We start from the raw sequence: 19835 nt of genomic DNA on the forward strand, positions 1-19835 counted from the left end.
TCACATGATGTATGCTGCATAAAAGTTAAACAAGCAGGGTGACAATATATAGCCTTGACGTATTCCTTTCTCGAGTTGGAACCAGTCTGTTGTTCCATGTCCAGTTCTAACTTTTGCTTCTTGACCTGCATACAGATTTCTCAGGAAGCAGGTAAGGTAGTCTGGTATTACCATCTCTTTAAGATTTTTCCACAGTTTGTTGTGATCCCCACAGTCAAGGGCTTTGGCGTAGTCAATGAAGCAGAAGTAGATGTTTTTCTGGAACTTTTTTGCGTTTTCAATGATCCAGCAGATGTTGGCAATTTGCTCTCTGGTTTCTCTGGCTTTTCTAAATCCAGCTGGAACATCTGGAAGTTCATGGTTCACATATGGTTGAAGCCTGGCTTGGAGAATTTTGAGCATTACTTTGCTAGCATGTGAGATGAGTACAATTGTGTGATAGTTTGAGCATTCTTTGGCATTGCCTTTCTTTGGGATTGGAATGAAACCTGACCTTTTCCAGTCCTGTGGCCACTGCTGAGTCTTTCAAATTTGCTGGCATATTGAGTGCAGCACTTTCACAGCATCATCTTTTAGGATTTGAAATAGCCCAACTGGAATTCTATCACCTCCACTAGCTTTGTTTGTAGTGATGCTTCCTAAGGCTCACTTGACTTCGCATTCCACGATGTCTGGCTGTAGGTGAGTGATGACACCATCATGATTATCTGGGTCATGAAGATCTTTTTTGTATAGTTCTTCTGTATTCTTGCCATATCTTCTTAATATCTTCTGCTTCTGTTAAGTCCGTACCATTTCTGTCCTTTATTGGGCCCATCTTTGCATGAGATGTTCCCTTGGTATCTCTAATTTTCTTGAAGAGATCTCTAGTCTTTTCCATTCTATTGTTTTCCTCTATTTCTTTGCATTGATCACTGAGAAAGGCTTTCTTATCTCTCCTTGATATTCTTTGGAACTCTGCATTCAAATGGGCATGCCTTTTCTTTTCTCCTTTGCCTTTAGCTTCTCTTTTCTCAGCCATTTGTAAGGCCTCCTCAGATAGCCGTTTTGCATTTATTTTTCTTGGGGATAGTCTTGATCACTACCTCCTGTACAATGTCACTAACTTCTGTCCATAGTTCTTCAGGCACTCTCTCTATCAGATCTAATCCCTGGAATCTGTCAATTCCACTGTATAATCGTAAGGGATTTGACTTAGGTCATACATAATGGTCTAGTGGTTTTCCTTACTTTTCTTCGGTTTAAGTCTGAATTTGCCAATATGGAGATAATTTTACAAGAAAATAATAATAATTTCTTGTTGTTACCTAATTTTTGTCACTTGCCAATACTTGTCTACTAAAGAGTATCAGTGATCAGAGATTTAAGAAAAAAAAACTTAAGGGGAGAAAATTTTTACTCTTTTTCTCTCTGTTTATTAAGAATACTATACTTTTAAATAGGATTCTGTTTGGAGGGGTTTGGCTCTTTTTCATGAGGCTACATATCAGTTATACATGATTAAACCCATTACTTTTTTTCATTCTCTTATCAGTGTTGGCTTTTCTGCTTGTCTTAACTTCCGTTGTTCCTCTCCTTTCCAAACTTTGACTTGGAAACCCTTGCTCTTCAAAGATAGCATATAAAATTTTTTTCTTCCTCAACATATTTATGAAAGTTTTCTTTACCTTTTTGCTTTAGCAAATTTGAGGTCTCTGCTTCCTTGCTGTCCTTTTGAATGTAAGCTCTACATTGTCCTACAATACATGTATAATGGAGTTAGAAGGCAGTTGGAAACTTTCTTTTGGATATATATTAGCACTTTCAAATCATTACTCATTGATTTATTCATTCAACTTTTATTAACCTCCTTTCTGTTTTGTGCCAGGCACAAAGCTAGTTATGGGGAATGCAGTTGCTTATTATTGCATCCTTGCTTTCTGGAAGAGAATTCTGTCTATTTCCAATATATCAAGGAGTTTTATAATGAATGGATACTGACTCAATATCCACAAAAATATCAATAAAAATCAAATACTTTTTAGGGGGCATAAATTGAGATGCCATATTTTTTCCTTCATTAGTGATTAGTTTTTAATGTTATTTTCTAATGTTAAACCTACTTTTCTAATGTTAACTTTTTATCTCTGATTATAAATCTACTTTTATTATTATTTTTATATGTTGTGGACAGGATCTGATGTGAATATGAATCATGTCTTTTCCCAGTGTGTGCTGGCAACTATCACCTTGCTAAGAGGTTGGGTTGGAAATGGAGGGATTAGAGCCACAGTCAAGTGTGAGCCAGGGCTTCTTTTCTCAGTGGCCAACATTACCCTGTTGGAGGCAGGGTCAGGTCTCCACTTGCTCACACAGAAGCTCTAAGAGTTGGGTCTGAGCCATCTTTGTTCGTTCTAGGTGTGTGCTTTCTTCCCTCCCAGCACTGGCACCCTTACCTCATATGGAGCAGTTCTGGAGCAAGACGGGGCAGTGCAGGTGCTTGATGTTGGTCTGAGTGTGGATCATGGCATCCCTGGTTACAAAGAGTCTGGACTGCTTTTAATGTACTGCCTCTGTGAGTACCATTAATAGCTGCCCCTGCCTCTTCAGACACTGTTCTGGGTCTGAACTGCCTTTGCAACCCTCACCCTAGTTTGGAGTTGGGCTGCAGCGCTGGCAGGCATGGCTGATGTGGGTCTGGGTGCAAGGTATGGTGGTGTCAGCTGTAGTCAGAATCTGGTACTACTTCTGATACATTGCTACTGTAAGCGCTGGTAATGGTTACACCTCCCTATTCAGATGCTGTTTTGTGTCTGGGCTGGTATAGTCCCTCACAACTGAGCGCTGTCCTTAGCCACAGCAACTCTTTCCCTAGTGTGGAGTTGTGTTGCAAAGCACACAAGGCCTGAGCAATCACTTGGCTCAGGCTGGGTGGCACACTGTGGAAGTTATGGGAAACAGGCTAGAGTCCAGTGCAAATTCAATTTGCTTACTCTGCCTTGTTTCAGGAGTACGAAAATGTTGCACCTATCTTCATGATTTGAATCTAGGTTTCTTACAGCCCCCTTGTTAGTCTCATTGGTTTTCTAACCAATTTAGGTGACTTGTCTTCCTACTTTTGGACCTGAGGGCTAATATACCCAAAATGTGATTTGAACTGCTCATCTCTCAAGGAGGATTCCCTTCTTCTTCCATGTTGCCTCATGGTGCAGAGGTCCTGATCTGATTGCTTCTCTTCTCTTCCTACCGGATTCCATCTTACAGCTTTGGATGTACAAGGAAAAAAATGGATGCCATTTTTTCACTTAGTTTTCAGTGAGTATAATTCTGCATATAGATGTATTTTTGATGTGTCCTTGGTGGGGAGGTAAGTTTCGTGTCCTCCTGCTCTTATCATTTTGATCTTGATCCCTCCCTTTAATTCTTAGATCTTTAATTTGGGCCCTATTCTTTCTGCCTTGAAGAGAAATACTTAGAATATCCTTTAGTGAAAATATGTTTGTGATGATCTCTCTCCTATTTGTCTGAACATTTGTTTGTTCATTCTCATCTGAAAGGATTTTTTTGTTTTGTATATACTTCTGGTTGGTGCACTGTATATTAAAACCATTTTGTTTTAGCCCACTGAAGGTAGTATTTGCTTTCTTTTGGTTTCCTTTGTATTACTTGTCAAACTAACTGTTGAACCTTTGAAGGTAAAGTTATCCTTCCCCTCTCTTGGTTTTTTTAGATTTGCTTTGTTTTTGATATTTTAGCATTTTCAATATGATATGATATATACTTAATTTTATTTTATAGTTTCTTAAATCTATAAATTAAAGTCTTTTATTATTGCTTTTCTTCAGACATTATATTTGTTCTAGTCTCTGTTTCCTCTCCTTTTTGAAATTTGAATAAAACTCATGCTAATTTTCTCCCTCTTCTGTGACTGTTAATTTCTTTTCTATCTTTTCACAGTTTTGCCTTTCTGTGCCTTATTCTAGATGACCCATCTTGTCATTCACTAATTCTGTTTTTGTTTCTCATCCACTGTGAACTCTTTCAGTTTTAGTTATTAGATATTTATTATGATGTTGTTCTTATTTTTAGATCTGCTATTCTACTTTATGTAATTTTGTTTCTTATTTAATTTAAGCTTTTTATTCTTTAAATATACTAAGAATAGCTATTTATAGTTTCTTTCTGATAATTCTTTATCTAAATATTTATCTTTTTTTCTGATAAATTTTAGTCCAGATTTTGTTTTATTTATTTAGCCTGTTTCACTGGGGACCTTTTTGTCTTTGACTACATTTTTAAAAAATTATGTCAGAGTATAGTTGCTTTACAGCATTGTGTTATTTTCTACTGTAGAGAAAATTGAATCAGCCATATGTGTGCATAATCTCCTCTTTTTGGATTTCCTTCCTATATAGGCCACTTGAGAGCACTGAATAGAGTTACCTGGCCTGTACAGTAGGTTCTCATTAGTATCTATTTTATACATAGTTGACTACATGTTTATTATTTTTCTTGAAAAATTTTTTTCAAGAAAAACTTTCTCTTATTAGTATAATAAGGCCTGCCTGTTTGTAGGTAGTTTAGCTTCCTCTTTGGAGGATTCTCATTTGCTTTTACCATGTGCATGGTGGCTCTACCCATCTTAAGTAAGTTTCATGGCTTGGGATTAATTGGACCACTCAGGTGATGTAAACCTGTGCTGCACATTTGCTTGAGGGTTCATTTATTTTTGCTTCATCCATATATAATGATTGTCCTAGCTTACTGTACAAATCTGCATTTAAAATCAAACCTCACACCTGTCAGAGATGCTCAGAGGCCTCAAACAAATCCTTGTGTACACCAGGACTCAGAGACCCCACAGAGACTGAGCCAGACCTGCCTTTGAGTGTCTCCTGCAAAAGCACAGGTCAGCAGTGGCCTGCCGTGGGGACAGGGGCTCTGGCTGGAGCAGACCTTGGAGCCATGGTTTGTGGCATAAGTTCTCTTGGAGGAGATCACCATTAGCCCCACTATAGAGCCATCAAGCAGATAATCCACAAACTGGAGAAAAATTATATCAAAGAAGTTCTCCAACCGTTGAAAAGTTCTATGGCCCATAAAAGATTCCCCAACCTGGAAATCTGGCAAAGGGACTGAGAACCCCCAGGGAATTTGACTTTGAAGGCCAGTGGGATTTGATTATAGAACTTCCACAAGACGGGGGAAACAGACTCTTGGAGGGCACAAACAAAACCTTGTGTGTGCACAAGGACCCAGGAAAAAGGAGCAGTGACCACACAAGAGACTGAGCCAGACTTGACTGTGAATTTCCAGGAGTCTCAGGCAGAGGCATGTGTTGACAGTGGCCTGCAGTGGAGTCAGGGGCACTGACTATAACAGTCCTGGGAGGCGGTGTGTTAGCGTAAGTCTTTTTGAAGGAGGCCATTACCATCATTACCCCTACCATAGTTTGGCTTCAGGCCAAACTACAGGGAGAGAACACAGCTCTGCCCATCAACAGAAAATTGGGTTAAAGATTTACTGAGCATGGCCCCACCCATCAGAGCAAGATCCAGATTGCCTCACAACCAGTCCCTCCCATCAGGAAACTTCTATAGGCCCCTTATCGTTATCCATCAGAGGGCAGACAGAATGAAAACCACAATCACAGAAAACCAAGCAAACTAATTATATGGATTACAGTGTTGTCTAACTCAATGAAGCTATGAGCCAAGCTGTGTAGGTCTACCCAAGACAGACAGATCATGGTGGAGAGTTCTGACAAAATGTGGCCCACTGGAGAAGGGAATGGAAAACCACTTCAGTATTCTTGCCTTGAGAAATCCATTAACCATATGAAAAGGCAAAAAGATATGACATTGAAAGGTTAACTTCCCAGGTTGGTTGCTGCCCAATATGCTACTGGAGAAGAGTAGAGAAATAGCTCCAGAAAGAATAAAGAGGCTGAACCAAAGCGAAAACAAAGCCCAGTTCTGGATGTGACTGATGATGGAAGTAAAGTCCAATGCTGTAAAGAACAATATTATATAGGAACCTGGAATGGTAGGTCCATGAATCAAGGTAAATTGGAAGTGGTCAAACGGGCTATGAATAGAGTGAACATCAACATTTTAGGAATCAGTAAACTAAAATGGGCTGGAATGAGCTAATTAATTCAGATGACCATTATATCTACTACTGTGTGCAAGAATCCCTTAGAAGAAATGGAGTAACCCTCATAGTCAACAAAAGAGTCTGAAATGCAGTATTGGGTGCAGCCTCAAAAATAACAGAATGATCTCTGTTTGTTTCCAAGGCAAACCATTCAATATCACAGTAATCCAAGTCTATGCCCCAGTCACTAATGCCAAAGAAGCTGAAGTTGAATGGTTCTGTGATGACCTACAAGACCTTCTAGAACTAACACCAAGCAGAAAACATGTCCTTTTCACCTAGGGGACTGGAATGCAAAAGCAGGAAGTCAAGAGATACCTGGAGTAACAGTCAAGTTTGGCCTTGGAGTACAAAATGAAGCAGGGCAAAGGCTAACGGAGTTTTGCCAAGAGAACAGACTGGTCATAGCAAACACTCTCTTCCATGAATACAAGAGACGACTCTACACATGGACATCGCTAGATGGTCAATACTGAAATCAGATTGATTATATTTGCAGTTGAAGATGGAGAAGCTACAGTAAGCGAAAACAAGACCGAGGGCTGACTGTGGCTCAGATCGTGAACTCCTTATTGAAAAATTCAGACTTATATTGAAGAAAGTACTGAAAACCACTAGGCCATTCAGGTATGACCTAAATCAAAACCCTTATGATTATACAGTGTAAGTGACAAACAGATTCAAGGGATTAGATCTGATGGTGTGTCTGAAGAAATATGGACAGAGGTTCATAATGTTGTACAGGAAGTGGTGGTTAAAACCATCCCCAAGAAAAAGAAATGAAAAAAGGCTGAGGAGGGCTTACAAATAGCTGAGGAAAGAAGAGAAGTGAAGGCAAAGAAGAAAAAGAAAGATATATCCATCTAAATGCAGAGTTCTAATGAATAGAAAGAAGAGATAAGAAAGCCTTCCTAAGTTATCAGTGCATAGAAATGGAAGAAAACAGTAGAATGGAAAACACTAGTGGTAGGAAAGACTCTTCAAGAACATTAGAGATACCAAGGGAATATTTCATGCAAAGATGAGCATGATAAAGGACAGAAATGGTATGGACCTAACAGAAACAAGATATTAAGAAGAGGGCAAGAACTATACCAATAAGATCTTATGACCCAGATAACCATGATGATGTGATCACTCACCTAGAGCCAGACATTTTGGAATGTGAAGTCAAGTGGGCCATCACTACAAACAAAGCTAGTGGAGGTGATGGAATTCTAGTTGAGCTATTTCAAATCCTAAAAGATGATGCTGTGAAAGTGCTGCACTCAATATGCCAGCAAATTTGGAAAACTCAGTAGTGGCCGCAGGACTGGAAAAGGTCAGGTTTCATTCCAATCCCAAAGAAAGGCAATGCCAAAGAATGTTCAGACTACTGTATGATTACAGTCATCTCACATGCTAGCAAAGTAATGCTCAAAGTTCTCCAAGCTAGGCTTCAACAGTACATGAACCGAGAATTTCCAGATGTTCAAGCTGGATTTAGAAAGGCAGAGAAGCCAGAGATCAAATTGCCAACATCCACTGGATCATAGAAAAGCAATGGAATTCCAGAAAATCATCTGCTTCATTAACTATGCTAAAGCCTTTGACTGTTGGATCACAACAAATTCTCAAAGAGATGGGAATACCAGACCACCTTACCTGCCTTCTGAGAAATCTGTATGCAGGTCCAGAAGCAACAGTTAGAACTGGACATGGAACAATGAACTGGTTCCAGATTGGGAAAGGAGTACATCAAGGCTTATATTGTCATCCTGCTTATTTAACTTCTATGCAGAGTACATCATGCGAAATGCTGGGCTGGATGAAGTGCAAGCTGGAATCAAGATTGCTGGGAGAAATACCAATAACCTCAAATATGCAGATGACACCACCCTTATGGTAGAAATTGAAGAGGAACTAAAGAACCTATTGATGAAGGTGAAAGAGGAGAGTGAAAAAGCTGGCTTAAAACTCAACATTCAAAAAACTAAGATTATGATACCCAGTCTCATCACTTCATGGCAGATAGATGGGCAATCCATGGATACAGTGAGACTTTATTTTCTTGGGCTCCAAAATCACTGCAGATGGTGACTGCAGCCATGAAATTGAAAGATGCTTGCTCCTTGGAAGAAAGCTATGACCAACCTAGACAGCATATTAAAAAGCAAAGCTTTACTTTGCCCAGAAAGATCCATATAGTCAAAGCTATGGTTTTTCCAGTAGTCATGTATGGATGTGAGAGTTGGACCATAAAAAAAGTTGAATGCTGAAGAACTGGTGCTTTTGAACTGTGGTGTTGGAGAAGACTCTTGAGAGTCCCTTGAACTGCAGGGAGATCAAACCAGTCAATCCTAAAGGAAATCAGTTTTGAATATTCATTGGAAGGACTGATGCTGAAATCTCAATACTTTGGCCACCTGATGTGAAGAACTGACTCATTTGGAGGGACCCAGAAGCTCAGAAAGATTGAAGGCAGGAGTAGAAGGGGACAACAGAGGATTTGATGGTTGGATGGAGTCATGACTCGATGAACATGAGTTTGAGCAGGCTCTGGATTTGCTAATGGACAGGGAAGCCTGAGGTGGTGCAGTCCACAGGGTCGTAAAGAGTAGGACACGACTGAGCGACTGAACTGAACTGAACTTATTGTACAAGTTTAATTCTTGAACCTCTTACCTTATACAGTCTTTGAGTTTTCATATTTTTTTTCTCACTTCATCATAATTTCAGATCAAAATCCAGCTTTGCCAGGACTTGTGAATTCCTCAAGGCAAAATCAGTTTTTGTGCTTATGTTATTTCTCCAAGTTTCTATTTTGCCTTCACTTTGTGACTGTTAATTTCATTATTTTTTTAGGAGTTTAATGATTTTAATGTTCTTAATATTTGATCCTGAATTTTTTATTCCCTTTTAGAGGTGTGTTTGTTTAAAATGACATATCTCACTATTACTCCAATAGAATTTTCAGTTTCAATTTTATATGTCATTTCTACATAAGTTTTAGTTTTTGGATATCTTCCTTATTTCTTTTACCTTTTTTGTTTTTAATTTAAAAAAATCTTTTGGCTGTGCTGCATAGCATGTGGGATCTTCGTTCTCTGGTCCGGGTTTGAGCCTGTGTCTCTTGCATTGGAAGCATGGAGTCTTAACCACTGGACAACTGGTGAAATTCCCTTTTAGTTTTTAAAAATGATACACAAAACTTTTTATTTTTTTAATCCAGTAATTACAGCCAGTAATCCTAACATCTGAAATCTTGCAATCAGGTCAAAGTTTGTCGTTTTTCTGCTGACTTTTCTTGTAGTAGTATTCTGTTTACTCTTGTGGTTTTGATTGTGAAGTCCTATAATTTCATCTGTGGAAATTCTTTAAGGGCTGAGTTGGAGGTATATTTTTACAGAGAAAAGTTACTTTTATAGCTTCCAGGATTCTGGGGACCTTAGGGGAACTTCAAATTAAGTTTTGGCTTAGAGATTTTTAGTATTTTTAAGCAGCATATATTCTGTTCCCACACATGCCTAACTACTAGTTTGTGATTATGATTTCACAGAGGAGACACTAATAGACCATTGTAAATAGTATTATAATAGATAGTCTTTAGTTATCATTTCCCTCTCTCCAGATATTCTTTCCCTAGAATGGAGCACTAACACCTTCATTTCTACACAGATTTTGAGATTGGAAGTTTTTAAAAATATAGGTCTGAAACATTATTCTGTTGCTTGAGATCTTTTATTGTTTTTCATGACTTAGAAAGCACATACTTCTGAGCAAGTTATGTGAATCCTATTATGACTTTGTCATTATTTTTCAAATCATATCTAATAGCAGATATTATGATTTCTCTCTTGTGCTTGTTTCATGCTGATGAAATACATTTCTAGACTTCAGAATGTTTATCCTATCTCTCTGTTTTTTGACTTTGTATATGCTCTTTTGTATCTCTTGTGATTTTCTTTCCTGCCTTAGCTCCCACTGCTTTTGTTAATTGTTACTGGCTTTCAAATATTTTAACTCAGCTGTCACTTTCTGGAAGCCTTCCTTGAACTTTCCCTCTCCTATGTCTGTCTCCCCTTACTTCTAACACTTATTGGTCTTATTAGGCTTAGGTACCACCTCTGTATTTATTCCCAGAATTGCTCATCAGCACTTATTTTTGATTATTTGTCTGCTTGCCCAGTAGTTCCAGTTTCTGTATACATCATATCATCATCACCATAGTCATAATAGTATTTAACATTTTACTATATGCTAGACACTGTGATTAAATGTTTTAAGTTGCATTATCTTGTGTAATCCTAATAGGAACTCTTTGAAATATCATTAACTGTCATTTTCCATGTGGGAAAAGTAGGGAGCAGTTGGTTAAGTATCATGCCCATGTGTAGGTAGCTAGTAAAAGGAAATAGAATAATTCGAACCCAGGGATGAGCATGAGCTTCTTACTGTTTGTGTTTTTATGAGATTTAAAAGTGAATGCACACAGATAAAGCATAAAAATAGCACCCGACACTTAGGATTTAGTAAATATTAGCTATCAAGTGAAGTTATTTGCTTTTTTTCATAGTATCTAAATAAGTAAATGCAACAATTTAGAAAAATGTAAAATCAGAATAGTAAATGATAAAATCATGAACAATTTCACCATTAGGAGATAAATTGCTTTTGAACTTTTTGTGTGTTCTTTCCTTTCACATATACTATTTATATAAATGCTGTTTTTAACTTTCCCTTTTTATTCTATATTTTATGGATGTCCAAATTAGTAATAAATAAACAGCTATATCATCATTTACAGTGGCTACATGGTATATCATTGTATCACCGTAGTCTAATCTGTCTCCTTTTGAATATTAAGGTTGTTTCCTAATACATGTGTGAGTGATTGAGTGAGTGATAGTCACTCAGTCATGTCCTAGTCTTTGTGACTCCATGGACTGTGGCCCACCGGGCTCCTCTGTCCATGTATTTCTTCACGCAAGAGTGCTAGAGTGGTAGCCATTCCCTTTTCCAGGGGATCTTCCCGACCTAGGGATTGACCTCGGATCTCCTGCATTGCAAGCAGATTCTCTACTGTCTGAGCCACCAGGGAAGTGCTTCCAGTGCTTCAGTTCAGTTCAGTCCAGTCGCTCAGTCTTGTCTGACTCTTTGTGACCCCACGAATCACAGCACGCCAGGCCTCCCTGTCCATCACCAACTCCCGGAGTTCACTCAGACTCACGTCCATCGAGTCAGTGGTGCCATCCAGCCATCTCATCCTCTGTCGTCCCCTTCTTCTCCTGCCCCCAATCCCTCCCAGCATCAAAGTCTTTTCCAGTGAGTCAACTCTTCGCATGAGGTGACCAGAATACTGGAGTTTCAGCTTTAGCATCATTCCTTCCAAAGAAATCCTAGGGTTGAACTCCTTCAGGATGGACTGGTTGGATCTCCTTGCAGTCCAAGAGACTCTCGAGTCTTCTCCAACACCACAGTGCAAAAGCATCAATTCTTCGGCGCTCAGCCTTCTTCACAGTCCAACTCTCACATCCATACATGACTACTGGAAAAACCATAGCCTTGACTAGACGGACCTTAGTTGGCAAAGTAATGTCTCTGCTTTTGAATATGCTATCTAGGTTGGTCATAATTTTTCTTCCAAGGAGTAAGCATCTTTTAATTTCATGGCTGCAATCACCATCTGCAGTGATTTTGGAGCCCAAAGAAATAAAGTCTGACACTGTTTCCACTGTTTCCCCATCTATTTCCCATGAAGTGATGGGACCGGATGCCATGATCTTTGTTTTCTGAGTAAAGAGGAACTAAAAAGCCTCTTCCAGTGCTTAGCTATTACTAAAAAATGTAGCACTAAAACCCCTATATGTTTGAGTGCTTGGGCAATAACAATTTTGATGGTCAACAAAAGTTGATGATGACCAATATTAGTGAATCTATATTTGCATAATTCTCCCTCAATTTGGAGTATGTAATGTAAGAAAAAATAATTGTTACAAATAATTTGTTTCCTTGGTTTGTATTTTCTATTAAGTAAATATCTATTTACAACTTTCTCTTTTAGAATTACAGAATGAAAACTTAAAAGAATCAAATGAGAAGCAGGATCATTTGACATCAGAACTAGAAGATATTAAAATGTCTTTGCAAAGAAGTGTGGTATGATTTAAAAATGATTAATTTCTAGTAACTCTCACACCATCCATCAGTCAACAAATATTTATTGAATGCTAATACTATGTACAAGGCCTTGAAGCTTTAAATAGAGAATATAGACTCTCTAAGTGCTTGTAGTTTAATAGAGACATTTGATAAAAACACATCAAAAGTATAACTAAAATGCAAGACTATACTAGGTATCAACATGATTCAGGCAAAAATTCTACAATATTTCTAAGAATTGAAAGAACACTATGGACTGGATTGGTTAGGAAGATTCCATGGATAGGCTGGCTATAAATGGGCTCTGGAGCAATGGTGAATTGAAATGACTAGTGGGTGGGGCACTCCAGATTGGTCAGTGTGGAGTAGAAGAGGGTGAGATGGTAAGGAGAGACTAGGGTCAGAGGGGTGATGGGGTGGAGGAGGTAAGAGGTGAGAGGCAGCAAATTACAGAAAGCAGGTGAATTCAGCTTTTTTTTTTTTCTTCTTAAGCTCTTGGTTCATAGCTTTTGTTTGCATTTTATTTCATTTAGAATGCTCAAATGGCTTTAGAGGAAGATTTGCAGATAGCAACCAAAAATATATATCAACTCACTGGAGAAAAAGAAGCTCAAATGGAAGAATTTAATAAAGCTAAAGCTGCCCATTCATCTGTGGTTACTGAACTTAAAACTACTATCTGCAACTTGAAAAAATTATTGACAACAGAACAGCAAAGGTAAAGTTACTGCTTATTTAGCTGAATAAAAACCAATTTACTTCTAATATTCAGTGCCATTTTCTATTCATTGTCAACTGACTTGTAATTCCTATAATAACTGTAACCAAGTATCTTTTTGTATATAAAGTGGGAACACATTTAAAGAATTTGTATTGGGTAGGCAGGTATCCTAGGAAAAGAGAGAAAGTATTCTCTAGGATAGTTCCTGTGCATGCTTTTCATAGAGTTAAGCAATATAGATAAGCTTCTTCCCGACCCAGGAATCGAACCCAGGTCTCCCTCATTGCAGGCAGACGCTATACCGTCTGAGCCACCAGGGAAGTCTTAAGCAATATAGATAAGTTCATAAGGACTGATGCAGTGATATGACATATTTAGTTAAACTGTGGGTTATTATAGAAAAATAACTTCCTAGGTTGTTGATTATCTTACTGGGGTCTGAAACTTTCATTCTGATATATAAATTTAGCAATTAGCCTGGTCCAAAGTAGGTACTCAAGACATTTTAAATGAATCAATGAATATGGTTAGATATATATAAAATATTGATTTGTATTTAATTTAAATTGTTTTTCTAAAACTTCAGTTGAAAACCTCATCTGTTTTTTGCTACTTTGTATTAAGGAAATGTTTATACAGAGTTGTGTTATGAGGCCTACATAGTTATTTTTGACCCATTAGTATAAGGATTAATTAAGTCTGGAGGATGAAAGAACAAGCTTCTCTATGAAGTCTTGACCTGGGCCTAGCAGAGTTTCTTCTCTATTGCTTATGTATGGTGAGGGAAGAAGAGCTAGATTTTCTGGTCCATTTATTCTTGAGTATTCTTGATTGACCTAGCCAGGTGATTTTCAGATTTTCAACTTTTAAGTGACCTTATATGTAATTTGTCTTATAGATGAGGAAATGGAAAACTAGAAGAGTTAAGTGAATTGTGTAATTCTCATATTTATATTGTTCCTAAGGCAGAATTCAATATAATAGTAGTTATATACTAAAACTCTTTCAAAGTTCTAGGATGTATTAATTTGATTATCATTAATAGCTAAGAGATAAATCATGATGATAAGCTGTGAGGTTTTATGTAGATTTAATTAATATACAACTATGTATGTATATTAGTGTAATATCTTATTTTGACATGCTACAGTATCTAGCCAAAGTAGATTGTCAAGAAATGTGTAATAATTGAATGAATGAATCTATAATAAACTATGTCATTGCTAAATTGCACCAGTTTTAATTACTAGATGAATTATGACTAAAAAAATATTTTACATTGATTTTACATTTTACATTGAACTAATATGTTTTACAAGATTGGAAAAAAGTGAAGATGAATTGAAAGTATTTACCATGAAACTTCAGAAGAAATCAAGTGAACTGGGTAAGTTTTAGAGAATAACATATGTACCTGATTATATTAGCCAATTTTAAAACCATCAACATTATTTCAGAATAAAATATAGTTTCTCCTCTGTCATTTACCAATAGTGATTATTTGATAACTACTAATTTGATTTTTGAAAGAGAAATTTAAATCTTAAAGACTTATTCAGATTCATTACACAACTCATAAATATCAAGAATTGTAAGGAGCCTAAGAGATATTTTTGTGTTTTTTTTTTTAATTTTAGGATCCAGGGATCTTAATAATTCTTAGTGGGAAATGTCTATTACATTTTAATTGAATTTTGAAGTTTCATTGAGTAGTCATGTTGGATTATGAACTATTAACAGGAAACCGTGCCCCTGTTTTATCAAGTGGTATTGTTAATATTCAATTTTCATGGCCAAAAGTGAGAAATTTGTAGTTGTTTTGTGAGTTTATGACCATTTAATTAGCTAATTCTAAAAACCCTATATTTCATATTTACAAAGCTTCATATCTATAATTGTGGAGAATTAGAAACGTATATAAACATCTTTTTCCCCAGTTTGAGTAAAAACAATTATTTTTGTAAATTAAAATAAATCATGGATTGGCAATTGTTTTTCTAGAAATCTCTATAACTTTCTGTAATCTTTATTATTAACTTTGAATATATTTGGTGCCTTTCTTTCATGGTTTTGCTTTTCTTCACTAATTGTTGATTCTTGATTACTCATCTAAGTGTTTGAGAATCCATATTTACTCACGTGTTTGTTACAGTCTGATTCTTTTGATTATGGGGAGAGATGGGAGGTTCTGTAAGGAAGGGTGGGCTTTGTATTACATAACTTGTCTTTTGGTTACAGAGGGGGCTTCCTGGGTGGCTCAAATGGTAAAGAATCTGCCTGCAATGCAGGAGACTCGGGTTTGATCCCTGAGTTGGGAAGATCCTCTGGAGAAGGGAATGGCTACCAATTCCAGTATTCTTGCCTGGAGAATTCCATGGACAGACGAGCCTGGTGGGCTATAGTCCATGGGGTTGCAAAGAGTTGGACATGACTGAGTGACTAACACTTTGGTTATAGGGAATGCTTATGTTGCTTAGAGTTTACAAGCTATTAGGGGTAGTGTCATGTCCCTTTGGCTCTAATTCCCAGAATGCTTGATTTAACCTGAGGTGGGCTGTGTGGCTGGGCATGTGGATACCTGGTATAGTTGTTCACATAGCCTGATAGAATTAATATGGGTTATCCTCCTTCACTCCCCAAAGATTCTTCAACATTTGAGTTTGTTAATGTTAGACTGCCTAGTTTTGTTAATTTATATATGTATTTTTTCTTTTGCACTTTTTATTTTGTATTGGGGTATGGCTGATTATTCCCCAACATATATTGAATCCACCTGCAATGCAGGCAGTACAATGCAATATTGAATCTGCCTGCAGTCCAGGAGACCCTGGTTCAATCCCTGGGTTTGGAAGGTCCCTTGGAGAAGGGCTAGGCTACCCACTCCAGTATTCTTGAACTTCCCTTGTGTCTCAGCTGATAAAGAATCCTCTTACAATACAGGAGACCTGGGTTCGATCCCTGGGTTAGGAAGATCCCATGGAGAAGGGACAGGCTACCCACTCCAGTATTCTGGACTGAAGAATTCCATGGACTGTATGGTCCATAGGGTCGCAAGGAGTCGGACACGACTGAACGATTTTCACATAGCTGATTAACAATACTGTGATAGTTTCAGGTGAATAGTGAAGGGTCTCAGCAATACATATACATATATCCATTCTCCCCTAAACCCCCTCTCATCCAGGTTGCCACAAAAAAAAATATGGAATGCTTCACAAATTTGCATATCATCCTTACTTAGTAGCCATGCTAACCTTTCTTATGTCGTTCTAATTTTGGTATACATGCTGCTGAAGCAAGCACTATATGTATAATTTATGGGATTGGAAGTGAGTGTGGACACATGCTTAGTTCGCAAACATTGAGTTTTAAAAAATTAACCGTTTTACCTAAAATGAATCTTTGTGGTTAAGTAAGTTTCACATGTGACAGGTTTTTCTTTTAGACTCTATATTGGAATTTCATATTTTGTTGATTTTTCTTAGAGACTTTGGGCAGTTATTACAAGTTCCTTGTTTGTTTTTAATGTACAGAGTCTGGGAAATTTTCAGTCAATCTGTTATGTCTCCAGTGATTAATAACCCTTCAGAGTGAGAAAGGATAGTGTTTCAGGTATAATAAAATTTTAAGTGACAGCTAGTAGGCTGCAGTCCATGGGGTCGCTGAGAGTTGGACACAACTGAGCGACTTCACTTTCACTTTTCACTTCCATGCATTGGAGAAGGAAATGGCAACCCACTCCGGGGTTCTTCCCTGGAGAATCCCAGGGGCGGAGGTGCCTAGTATAGTAGGCTTCCATCTATGGGGTCACACAGAGTCAGACACAACTGAAGCGACTTAGCAACAGCAAGACATCATTTGGGAACTTTATAGATATTTTTTAAAATGTAAGAAAGAAAAAACAGGAGGTTTGAACTGGGAACTTTTTAATTCATTACCTTAATGCTGAATTCATGGACGTATAAAGGGAAAAGCATTCTAAATTGTTATTATTTAGGGTGACAAGAAGGAAGAGTGTTTGTAAAGAAAACAAGAGTAAGAGTTAAGGAAACAGAAAATCTTAAGAATGCCAGGTCTTGAAAATTGATGGGAGACAAGTAAGAGAGTGGCTAAGAGTGTCAAATGCTGAAAGCTCCACAATGATAAGGACTGAGAATTTCACCACAAAATGGGTGTTGGTGATCTTTGAGATCATAATTTATTAATGAAGATGAGCTTTACTTTTGCATGGGATTAAGAAAGAAATGTAGATAAATAATAACAATTAATGATAACAATAGATAATAATACCACTTTTGCATGGGATTAAGAACAGGAAGCAACAGTTAGAACTGGACATGGAACAACAGACTGGTTCCGAATAGGAAAAGGAGTACATCAAGGCTGTATATTGTTACCCTGCTTATTTAACTTATATGCAGAGTACATCATGAGAAATGCTGGACTGGAAGAAACACAAGCTGGAATCAAGATTGCCGGGAGAAATATCAATAACCTCAGATATGCAGATGACACCACCCTACGGCAGAAAGTGAAGAGGAACTAAAAAGCCTCTTGATGAAAGTGAAAGAGGAGAGTGAAACAGTTGGCTTAAAGCTCAACATTCAGAAAACAAAGATCATGGCATCCGATCCCATCACTTCATGGGAAATAGATGGGGAAACAGTGGAAACAGTGTCAGTCTTTATTTCCTTGGGCTCCAAAATCACTGCAGATGGTGATTGCAGCCCAGAAATTAAAAGACGCTTACTCCTTGGAAGAAAAGTTATGACCAACCTAGATAGCATATTCAAAAGCAGAGACATTACTTGGCCAACTAAGGTCCATCTAGTCAAGGCTATGGTTTTTCCAGTAGTCACGTATGGATGTGAGAGTTGGACTGTGAAGAAGGCTGAGCGCCGAAGAATTGATGCTTTTGCACTGTGGTGTTGGAGAAGACTCTTGAGAGTCCCTTGGACTGCAAGGAGATCCAACCAGTCCATTCTGAGGGAGATCAACCCTGGGATTTCTTTGGAAGGAATGATGCTAAAGCTGAAACTCCAGTACTTTGGCCACCTCATGCGAAGAGTTGACTCATTGGGAAAGACTTTGATGCTGGGAAGGATTGGGGCAGGAGAAGAAGGGGACGACCGAGGTTGAGATGGCTGAATGGCATCACTGACTCGATGGACGCGAGTCTAAGTAAACTCTGGGAGTTGGTGATGGACAGGGAGGCCTGGCGTGCTGCGATTCATGGGGTCACAGAGTTGGGCACGACTGAGCGACTGAACTGAACTGAACTGAAGAAAGAAATATAGATAGGTAACAAATGGGAATTTAGCTACTTTTTAATTTTGTATTCAAATAGGTTTTTAGATAGGATATGGGGAAACTGAAGATTCTGCTATAGAGTCAATATATGTTCATAATAAAGCAACTGAAGTCTTACAGGAGATGGAAATGTTGAGATCCAGAACAGTGGTCAGAGTTAGCTTGAGAAAAGTGAATTAATTCTCCTTTTAAATTTGATTGAAAGGCCACATATTTAGATAATAGTGAGCTGAAGGTACAGATACGGGCTGTGTGACTTCATTTTATATAGATCCATTGCTTAGTTTGTTTAATGAACTTTGGGCTCATTTGGTTGTGGAATTAATTTTATAGAAATGGTACTACTAATATATGCCCATTATTATTTTGCATCTGATCCATTTGCACATCCTCTGTGCTTTACTGTGCTCCAACTGTATTATTTAATTAATTGATGCTTTGGAACTGTGGTGTTGGAGAAGACTTTTGAGAGTTCCTTGGACTGCAGGGAGATCCAACCAGTCAGTCCCTAAAGGAAATCAGTCCTGAATAATCATTGGAAGGACTGATGCTGAAGCTGAAACTCCAATACTTTGGCCACCTCATGTGAAGAACTGACTTATTGGGAAAGACCCTGATGGTAGGAAAGATTGAAGACAAGAGGAGAAGGAGACGGCAGAGGATGAGATGTTGGATGGCATCACCGACTCAATGGACATGAGTTTGAGTAAGCTCCAGGAGTTGGTGATGCACAGGGAAGCCTGGAGTGCTGCAGTCCTTGGGGTCACAGAGTCAGACACGACTGAGCGACCAAAGTGAACTGACTGAATTGTATTAATTCATCTCTTTTGGTTTTTCCTTTTCAAGTGCTATTCTTACTTCTTGACTCCTTTCCTATTTTTTAAATCTACTTTTAACACATTTAAATTCTTTTGCTCTTTTTTCTTTAGAAGAGATGACCAAGCTTAAAAATAACAAAGAAGTAGAACTTGAAGAACTGAAAAAAATCTTGGTAAGTATATAGGTTCTCTTATTTCTATGTAGCAGTTATTTTTCAAAATAGTATTAAATCCAATGACTTAGATTCTCATAGAGTTTTATGGTAGCTTTTTCAGCTAAAATATTTTCTAAAATTATATTTGGTTTTAGCAAAGCCACATTTCTATCTCTGTCAATTTTTATAGTACATTTTGATAACTGTCTTGGTGAAAGTATTTATATTATTTAAGCATGTGTTGATAGTGCATTTAAGTGAGATCAAATGTGTATATTCTGTAGCTGATTGTAAATTTGGTGTGCCTTTGTTACCTTTGAGACGCCAAGCTGCAATTTTGAGAAAGATATATATGATATACATGCAGTACCTATGTTTAGTGTTCAGGTAGAATCATATTTATTTAATGAATTTCTTAGGATAAGGGCTTCATTGTGTTTTAATTGATTATAATGTGTAGATCATGGGTTGGTAAACTTTTTGTAAAGGACTAGATATTAAATATTTTAGGCTTTGTGGCTATATAATGTTCATTTTCTCCTTTCCCTCCTTTTT

General features: G+C 37.6%; 1 protein-coding gene and 1 non-coding gene across 3 annotated transcripts in view; one reads left to right on the forward strand and one right to left on the reverse strand.

The window, feature by feature from the left end:
- The window catches only part of SYCP1 (synaptonemal complex protein 1), a 136965-nt gene that overhangs the window by 26957 nt on the left and 90173 nt on the right, over positions 1-19835 (forward strand). For both annotated transcript variants that reach the window (XM_060413293.1, XM_060413286.1), the window contains 4 exons: positions 12179-12273; positions 12810-12994; positions 14317-14384; positions 19237-19298. In XM_060413293.1, coding sequence (XP_060269276.1) covers positions 12179-12273; positions 12810-12994; positions 14317-14384; positions 19237-19298 — 410 coding nt within the window. The remainder of the gene's footprint in view (positions 1-12178; positions 12274-12809; positions 12995-14316; positions 14385-19236; positions 19299-19835) is intronic.
- LOC114111212 (U6 spliceosomal RNA) lies at positions 16194-16300 on the reverse strand. The gene has a single exon (XR_003587294.1). It is a non-coding gene; the product is annotated as a U6 spliceosomal RNA (small nuclear RNA).

Source organism: Ovis aries, chromosome 1, assembly GCF_016772045.2.
Source record: "Ovis aries strain OAR_USU_Benz2616 breed Rambouillet chromosome 1, ARS-UI_Ramb_v3.0, whole genome shotgun sequence".
Lineage (NCBI taxonomy): Eukaryota > Metazoa > Chordata > Mammalia > Artiodactyla > Bovidae > Ovis > Ovis aries.